This window comes from Anarhichas minor, unplaced genomic scaffold, assembly GCF_050575085.1.
Source record: "Anarhichas minor isolate MPS153535 unplaced genomic scaffold, ASM5057508v1 ptg000003l, whole genome shotgun sequence".
NCBI classification, from domain to species: Eukaryota; Metazoa; Chordata; class Actinopteri; order Perciformes; family Anarhichadidae; genus Anarhichas; species Anarhichas minor.
Window position 1 is genome coordinate 15,267,968 of NW_027466449.1, and position 9,533 is coordinate 15,277,500.

Consider the following 9,533-nt stretch of genomic DNA (forward strand, 5'->3'; position numbering starts at 1 on the left):
CTTGTCTCTGTCCATACGTAGCCCACAGACAATGGTTTCACAGGGTCAGGCATTTCAGTGTATGGGTCAGTTCAGCGCTGTTAGCTTTGGGCACTTCCGTCAGGGGCCCCAACTGTATTATCTGCATGTGTGTGTATATGTCTATGTGTGTGTGTGCGTGTGTGCATGTGTGTGTCTTTGTGCATGCATGTTTGTGTTCTTTCATGTCTGTCCTTGTCCATCAGCATTTGAGTCCCCTGATTATGACAGTTATGAAATGTCAACAGATGACATACGCCCCAAAGAAAACTTTCTCCGCTCTTCTCCAGCTGCTCTCCAGCTGCTCTTGTTCCTCTTGGTTTTTCACTCCCTCCCCCCTTGAATATAAGATACAGCACTTCCTGTATTGTCTTTAGCCAAAAAACTCTCCCGCTAAATGTCTTTCATTGATTTCCACTCATTCTCGCTTTATCGGTTTCTCTTCTCGGGTACTCTGCCTCTCTTTTGGCCTTGTTCTGTTTTAGGGGGGGGGGGGCGACAGAGGGGTTAAGTTTGTTTGATTTAGGATGACCAGCAATGCCGCCCCCCGCCCTACAGGGGGATTATGGCGTCACCTGGGGCCCCTGGGGGGGTATTATAAAGCCCCTGTCTGGCCCTCTCCCCTCCGTCAGAGAGGCTAAAAGGTCCACCGGACACTCTGTCTATCCCCGTCTCTACTCTAGAAACATCCCTTTAGCATTGATGCCCACCTCCTCTTGACAACTCTTCCCACCTGAGATCTCTGTGCCCACACTCCCACATTATCTCACACCTATGTCTTTGCGACAGGTGGACAGAGGTGGCAAGCGAGCGCAGCTGAGTTGATTTAACCAACCCAGTTCACGGCTTGGCAAAGATCCATTGGGTGGATTCGTCTGTTGACGTTCTGAAATCCTGTTTTGAGTGTTTTTTTTTTTTAGTCAGCCGAGTTAGCTGACTTTTTTGGCTGATTTTTCTTTAAAGAATCTTCTTCATCTGGTGGCGAGCCTCAAGTGAACAGTCACCATGTGGGAGTTCCGGTCCATGAATTTTTGGCGGGCAGTCTTCGCAGAGTTCTTCGGGACCATGTTCTTTGTATTTTTCGGCATGGGTGCTGCCCTGCGCTGGACCACCGGGCCTCATCATGTCCTTCATGTGGCCCTGTGCTTCGGGCTGGCAGCTGCCACTCTCATTCAGTCCATCGGCCACATCAGCGGCGGCCACATTAACCCTGCCGTCACCTTTGCCTACCTTATTGGCTCACAGTTGTCTCTTTTCCGCGCCATTTTCTACATGGTCGCCCAGTGCCTGGGTGCTGTGGCTGGGGCCGCTGTGCTGTACGGGGTCACGCCCGCCAACATGAGAGGCAACATGGCGATGAACACGGTAAGGACCCAACACAGATAAGAAAACAAACTCAGCAATGTTCTTTGAGGAGGTTGATTTCATGGCATACAAGTTTAAGAATTTGTTATGAATTCAGGTTCAGTTCAGTAAAGTAATCTCTTGAAACCAAACAAATGCTGGGTGTATAATTATTTCCAGTAAGTTATATATTTCTTAAATAAAAGAGAAATTCAGCAGTATATGTTTCATACAGCTCTGAGATTTTTTTGACTTATACAAATATACAAATATTTTTTCATCTACCTGTGTATCTCCAGCTGCAGCCGGGCATCAGTCTGGGAATGGGCACTACTGTGGAGGTTTTCCTCACCATGCAGCTTGTGGTGTGCATCTTCGCCGTGACTGATGAAAGGAGAAACGGACGCCTGGGATCTGCTGCCCTGTCCATCGGCTTCTCTGTCACCATTGGACATCTCATGGGGGTGAGACACAAGAGAAACATAGATATCACATAACAATGACATATAAAAAAAACACAATGTAGTAACAAGTGTCTGGTGTTTTAGATGTACTACACCGGTGCTGGGATGAACCCTGCCAGGTCCTTTGCCCCTGCTTTGCTCTTCAGGAACTTCATCAACCACTGGGTAAGACCTGCAGTCTCACCGAAAACAACAATCTGAGCAGGAACAATAAACGAATGAACACTGTGTTGACTGATGTTTGCTGCTTGCAGGTGTACTGGGTTGGGCCAATGATAGGAGGTGCAATGGGCGCCCTCCTGTACGATTTCATGCTCTTCCCACGCATGAGAGGTCTGTCCGAGCGCCTGGCCACGCTGAAGGGCAGCCGGCCCCCCGAGAGCGAGACCCAGCAGGACACCCGCGGGGAGCCCATCGAGCTCAAGACGCAAGCCCTATAAACCGGCCCCTGCCCCCTTCTCCGACTGGGGCCGAGGGATGAGGGACAAGGCCCTGAGCTACGCCAACCCCACCTCCACTGCCCCCCATGCCTTCACACATCGCAAAAATACTAACCCAAACACTCACATCTAGACTAACATGATAAGATTGTTTTTCCAATGCCACTGTAAAAAACAACAACACACAAACAAACAAAGTTCACAACCTTCAACCTCAACACACAACAAGACTCCTCTACCCCCCAGTCCTCACTCTGTATTCTGAACTGGACATTGTGTTTTTGATATATGGTGACCAGAGCCTGAACCAGCAGCCGCCTCGTCCCCCCCCCCCCCCCCCCCCCCCCCCCCCCCCCCCCCCCCCCATCCGCCCGCCTGCTTCCTCCTCTCAGCCAGGCCTTCATCTGGGACTCAGAGGAGCACCCTGAAATTGAGCAGAGAGGGTTCGGGAGGCAGGTGTTGGAAAGGGAGGAGGGAGGCCGAGGGCAGAATGAGGGTGAGCCGGGGATGTGGGTATGATACGAGAAGGGTAAGAGGGCATGGGGCAGGTGAGGGTGGAGTAAAGGGGTGGGGGTTGGGGTTTGGGTAGAGAGGGCAACACTCTGGGTTTGTGGTCGTTTCAAGTTGGGTTAGACCAGTGAAGATGGGCATGCTTTTCAATATTCATTTGAATTTATCTCCATTTTAGTTCATTTTTTTTTAAGTTAAATTTGTTTTCTGCACTTCAGACACAAGATGTGGATGTATGATACCATTACATTTTACCAAGGTTTCATCATTTTCAACCACTACATTTTATCTGTGGGTTTGTGTTTGTGTGTGTGTGGATACCTCTGCAGCATGTGTGTGTGTGTGTGCAAGTGTGTGTGTGCAAGTGTGTGTGTGAGAGTGAGTGTGTGCATGTGTGTGTACCTGCCTGTGAGTATAAGTGTGTTTACAAGTTAGTGTGTATAGGTGTTGTGTGTGTGTGTGTGTGTGTGTGTGTGCGTGTGTGTGTATGTGTGTGAGATCAAGATTGCAGATACAGTATTTTTTATTTCATTTTATTTTCATTACCCCTCTCCTGTTTCGTACCAATAACTGTGCTCATTTTGTCATCAATTTTTAAGACATGATCATTTCTCCTCCCCTCACTATGGTATTTGCTATGATATTCATTTTTACATAAACCATCTGCTTTTTTTGTTCTGAACCAGCGTAATCCAAAGGAAATGTTGTATCCCAGACTTTGATAGTAGGTCTGTTCACTGCAGATCGGCTGTGCAAGCTTTACATTGAGTCTCACTGGGAGCACGAGGCGTTTCAATAAACATTTCAATGATAATAAACATTAAAAAAAACGTGATACAATGTTGGAGTCATTTTTGTTCCTTTAAATTTAGCATATTGTGAGGTTGCTGGGCATTGTGGAAAATGTGAAGTGCAATACATTATTCTGGCCGGTAGAGGGCGAAAAGATCCCATGCCAGACTCTCACATTTAAAATTTGAATTAGTTAAGGCAACATAAATGATTTTTTTTTTTTGACAAAAATGAATCATAGAGCATAAATAGTTCAGTGTGCTTTTAGAAAATCAATGTTGTAATAGGTTAGACAGGTTTGAGGTGTATATTGAGATGTAGATAAGGGAAGGGTTGTATGAGTAAGACAGGGTTCACCCAAAAGCTTGTGTTTGATAAGAAACACCCTCATTTATCTTCCACTGTCTTCTGTTCTTCTGCACCACAGCTGATAAGCTACAGCATGGCTCCACCTCCAGAGCCCGAACAAAAAGGAGAACAGTTAAAGAATAAGTCGACATTTTTCTTATGGTCAACAATTCCCATGAAAAACAATGAATTGCTTCCGCTATAATGTGTTGTCTGTGTAGCCAAAGCCTCATTCCTCTGTTCCATAGGGTTCCATTGTTGTATAAACACTATAATAAAAAGAAAACAATGAGCCATACTGTTGCTGTGGGTGAAATGTCCAAACTGTTTTTTTAAATGAACGTCTTGAACGAGCTGAGAGCCAGAGAAAGGCAGGTCAATTAACAAAGAATTGAGACACAGAATAATAGATTGCCACTTAAGGACTTTTTATGGAATTTTGTTGGCAATAACATAAACATATAAAATGTCACAGGCCTTATCATATAAGTTTAATGGCAGGTGGGAGAGAAACAGATGTAGCCTACAGTGTGGTGAAATACCTTAAAAATATCATAGTATAGTTTGTCATAAACAGGTCATGTAAAGTCATAGTATAGTTTGTCATAAACAGGTCATGTAAAGTCATAGTATAGTTTGTCATAAACAGGTCATGTAAAGTCATAGTATAGTTTGTCATAAACAGGTCATGTAAAGTCATAGTATAGTTTGTCATAAACAGGTCATGTAAAGTCATAGTATAGTTTGTCATAAACAGGTCATGTAAAGTCATAGTATAGTTTGTCATAAACAGGTCATGTAAAGTCATAGTATAGTTTGTCATAAACAGGTCATGTAAAGTCATAGTATAGTTTGTCATAAACAGGTCATGTAAAGTCATAGTATAGCATGTCATGAACATGGAATAAAAAAAAGACCTAAATAAATATAATAAAAAATCGTAGCATAAGATGACAAATGTCATAAAGTTCAAAAAAAGTCATCGTATTGTATGTCTGGACAAGTCACAAAAAAGTTATAGGATATCATGAACATGTCAAAAAAGTCATAGTAAAGTACGTCAAAAAATATAAAACATCAGTGTAACATGTCAGAGTGAATCGTTTTAAATGAATCATAAAAATTCATAGTATAGCATGTCATAAACATGTCAAAAATAGTGAAAATGTCTGATGTCATAAAAATATCATATCAAGTCCTAACATGACAAAAAATATAAATATAGCATGTCATGAAAATATGATAAAAAGTCATAATATAGCAGTCCATAAAAATATCGTAAAAGTCATAGTATAATATGACCAGTAAAGTCATAAAGTCGTAGTATAGTATGTCATAAATTCATGAAAAGCCATAGTATGGCAGATCATAAAAAGTCATATTATAATATGTAAGAAAAGTCATATTATAAGTCTAAATATAGTCATATATTAAGTCATAAACATATCGTGAACTAGTCAAAATAATGTTTGCATAAAATGTCGAAAATAAATTACATAGTATCGTATGTAAAAAACATTTATATTAAAAGTTATTGCATAGCATCTCATACAAATGTCTTAAAAAGTCATAGTACAGCATGTCATAATGTGGTACGTCATAAACATGTCAAAAAAGTCATTGTATAGTACGTCATAAAAATGTAATGGCATCAAAATATGTAAAACGTCATAGTTTACCAAAAAAGTCATAGAAAGTCATAGTATAACATGTCATAAAGAAATCCTGGTATGGTATGTCAAAAAACATAAAGTATTAGTAGTTTGTCATAAAAAGTCATAGTATACCATGTAATAAAATGTCTTAAATTTAAAAAAAACAGGACCTGGAAACAGGTGTGCTCCCCATCCTCTCTACAGATCACTAATTAGCTCGATACCTTAACACTTAGGTTTGATTTGACTCACGTGTGACTCAGGTTCCTGGCAGCAGCCGTTACCCACAGATTTATAACCTCAATTACTGCAATTCTACAACACTCCAAAAACATCTTTTTTTTTTTTTAGAAATATTCATTTTTATTTTGCATATTTGTTTTAAACGTGACGTATGGCTTGGTTTATGACTTTACTAAGGTGGTGCCACAGCACCGTGAGACTCCAGTATTATCATCGCTGAAGCATCCGTCTGTATTCTGCAGCTGAAAAAAACCAGAAACAAAACAAAGACACAACTCTGAGCAGTACAATGGGCTGGAAAAGGAGCTCGGTGCCGACACTGGCGTATACTGCATCGCTCTATTTCTCTCTCACTCGACTCGCACACAGACCAACAGACACCAAATACACTCACATATTCAGTACAACATCACCTACATCCAAACACATTTACTTGATATGTATTGACAACTTTGTAATTTAGGTATCATAAAACCAAACAATCCAGACACTCTCCAAAAGTTACAGGTCCAGAAAAATAGCCTAACAAGCCGCTGCAGGTATTTAATGTGATGACTATTGTGTTTTAAGTGTTAACAAAGTCTCTCTCTCAGTAACTCTCTAGCAGCAGCAATACAAAATACAAAATACCAGTGTTGTCTACCTTGTTCAAGCTCATCCTTTACCATCGTATTTGCATATTCTGTTAAACTGTGATTATCACCGTGTAATCACTTGCCAGCGGTAGATAAAAGGAACAAAAAAGGGGAGCACAATAAACATTTTGTCCATTTGAGATGAGAGACTAATAAAAATGACAAACACAAACTGAACAGGGTACAGAGAGAGAGAGAGAGCGAGAGAAAGATCTCTAAGGCCATGGACAGAAAGGTAACCTTGAAGAGGAGGTAATTGGGCCTTTGTTTCTGGCTCTCGGCTTGGCTAATATCCAGCATTCAGCTCAGTACCTTTGGAGAAACTGCAGCCCCAGCATCGTGTCAAACATGACATATTTCTCGTTGTCTTTACCGGTGCGCTCTCCAGCAGTCAGCCTGCCTCCAACCTCAGGGTCAGTGGTAAAGACAGAAACATCCAGAAGATTACCAGTCGTCTGCCACGTATGAAAAACATTCACATCGAGTGCTGATGACTGTAGCAATAGAACATTTTCATCACCTATTACAACAACAATTATATATATATATATATATATATATATATAAAAAACAGGAAGGAGAGTGCTTTCTAAAAGCCCTTTTGATTACATCACACTCTCTCCCTGGTTAACCAGTCCTGATGATGTCACAGGTCAACAGTCATGCTGCTTTGAATCATCAGTTCGGCAGCTGCAGCTCCACGCAGAGCTGCTCACTGCATGCGGTCGGGCTGGTGCAGAGGGTAATGGAGGAAGGCCTGCGGGGCGGCAGACATGGTGGCGAGTGCAGGATGGATGGCGGACGGAGGGGTCGGGGACGCTGCGAGAGCGGGCGCCGGCGTGCCGGGGGAGAAGCTGTAGCTGAGGTAGCCAGCGGCGGGCGACGGGGACTGGGTGTAGGGGTACTGCTCCAGTCCCGTGGGGGCGTAGTGGCTGTAGGCGGAGCTGTAGTCCAGGTAAGGGGAGGTGAGCGCTGCTGCTGCCGCTGTGGGGCTGAGCTGGGACTGCAGCATCAGGCTGGGATGGAGGAAGGCCTGCGGGTAGACGTACTGCTGGGCGAGCCTGGAGGAAGAAGGGTTAGAGGTTAAATGATCAGGCAATGAAGGAACAGAAAGTTAATCAGCAACAATTTTGATTATAGATTAATCATTTCAGTTTATTTCTTCAGCAAAAAACAAACAAAAGTATTTTTCTGTTTTTCTATTTTCTGCTGTTATTAGTCTGTATATTGAATATTTTGTAACTTTTAAATCGTTATTTTCATATCTCTAAATGGCTTGGTGACACCTGATTGGAGATGCAACTACAATTGTTGTTGATGATCTTTTTTTGTTTCTATATACGACTTTTTTTCTGCAATTTGTTTGTACAATTACAGTATATGTGCAAAAAGAAGCATGCCAAGCTAAGCCTCAAAAATAAAATGAGTGGGATAGAGGAGAGAAGAATAGAATGACACACACAGGTCTGACCACATCCATATCTGTGTCTGAATATCCAATGACAACATCTGCAAGATGTGATTAATGTGTGTTCAGAGCTGTCCCTTGGTGTGAGATCTGATCTGATTATTAAATGACATTTAAACAACAGCAACCGGAGACAGACACACACCCGAGTTGCAAACTGACTGCAGACTTTTCTTTACATCCCAACATTAAAAATCTGTGTCCTATTAAGGCCTCCTCCTCCTCCTCCTCCTCCTCTTTTACGAGCAATTATCGGCACTGTTGCCTTGAAATAGACCTTCTCCCTTGTGTTTTAAGTAATTAGCACACTGCCTGAAAAATGTTCAAAAAGAAAAGCTTTGTTCCAAATAAAATATCACCGCTTCAAAGATGAAAACGCTACATAACGAGAAATAACTATACGTAACACTAAAATCACAATTGTTGCATTTCTGAATGAAACACACACACACACACACACACGCGCGGCTGTTGTTACTCCGAGCCACGGCAGTAATGAGGAGGAAAAAGTGCTCTAATGTCCTCTTGTATTCACTCATGCCCTTGCCTGAGGCTGCCCGCTTAACCTGAACTGCCTCAGTTACATCTGGCAACAGCGATCATATCAGAAGAACTGGGTTAAAGCTGCTTCAGTAAAAACAATAGTACATGACAGCATGTAACACTTACACTCCCGTGATCGCCGCCTACAGTCTAACCCATTAACCTGACGGTAACCTTGCCACCAAACAGGTGATCAGGGTGGAGATGCAGCTGCTGCTGCTGCTTACCCCTAAACAGAGCCAGAGCAGGGATCAGGTGTACACAACAAATACTGGGACCGGGTCTTTTCATACCCACTCTGTTGTATACACAACACACACCAGTATGTGTATCATGCCTGCCAATATTCGCCAATATGACCTATTTCAGTTTTAAAGGTATTTCACTTTACTTAACTCTTCTATGGACTTATCGAACCCAGCTGAGGAACCTTTAAGTCCCCAATTTCTCCTCAACTTACTTAAATGTTTCTGTATCTGCATCTGCTTGTTTTCATTGAAGTCAAACTAAATGACACTTAAATTGTGTGAAACATTAATAATTGTAGGACACCATGTCTTCATGGATGCACTGTCACATGAAATGGATAACTGCAGATGTCTTGTGCATCATGCTGGAAACCTTTTAGAATCTGGACTAGAATTTAAAATAAAGGTCTTTGGGATTTTCTCATCATCTCCCACTTAAAAGGAACAGTTAATGTATTTCTCATTTTGGAAAATATGCTTATTCCCATTCCTGCCAAACGTTAGATGAGAAGACCACTCGTGTGTCTGTATGCTAAAAACGGAGCAACAGCTAACGGGACAGGAAGCAATCAACACCTTATATCTGGTTTGTTTCATCTCTTTCTCCCCCTTTGGACAGAGCCAGGCTAACAGATTCCAGTCTTCATGCTAAGCTAACCGGCTGCTGGTTGTTTATTATATTTATTGAACAGACATAAGAGTTGTATTAATCCTCCGGCCTTTTCCTAAAATGTCTACCTATTTCTATAAATTGAGTGTAGATTGCAGGTGTGTTGTGCATCATGTTAAAACACATTTCTCTGTAATTCTGTCCGTCACAGTTGG

General features: G+C 42.1%; 2 protein-coding genes across 2 annotated transcripts in view; one reads left to right on the forward strand and one right to left on the reverse strand.

Moving 5' to 3' along the window:
• The first annotated feature begins 673 nt into the window (after nucleotides 1-673).
• Nucleotides 674-2,266, forward strand: mipb (major intrinsic protein of lens fiber b). Its single transcript, XM_076099776.1, has 4 exons — nucleotides 674-1,383; nucleotides 1,662-1,826; nucleotides 1,911-1,991; nucleotides 2,081-2,266. The coding sequence occupies exons 1-4, from the start codon at nucleotides 1,024-1,026 to the stop codon at nucleotides 2,264-2,266; spliced, it is 792 nt and encodes a 263-aa protein (XP_075955891.1). The 5' UTR covers nucleotides 674-1,023.
• A 3,641-nt stretch (nucleotides 2,267-5,907) lies between these two features.
• rbm38 (RNA binding motif protein 38) overlaps nucleotides 5,908-9,533 on the reverse strand; it is a 19,069-nt gene continuing 15,443 nt past the window's right edge. Inside the window, exon 4 of the mRNA XM_076099775.1 lies at nucleotides 5,908-7,510. Coding sequence (XP_075955890.1) covers nucleotides 7,162-7,510 — 349 coding nt within the window. The 3' untranslated portion in view covers nucleotides 5,908-7,161. The remainder of the gene's footprint in view (nucleotides 7,511-9,533) is intronic.

Bases quoted from the DNA above. Each gene is read 5' to 3' on its own strand.
- mipb (XM_076099776.1), top strand. From the start codon at position 1,024: ATGTGGGAGTTCCGGTCCATGAATTTTTGGCGGGCAGTCTTCGCAGAG. The intron at 1,827-1,910 runs GTGAGACACAAG...CTGGTGTTTTAG, and splicing joins CCATTGGACATCTCATGGGG to ATGTACTACACCGGTGCTGG. The intron at 1,992-2,080 runs GTAAGACCTGCA...TGCTGCTTGCAG, and splicing joins GGAACTTCATCAACCACTGG to GTGTACTGGGTTGGGCCAAT.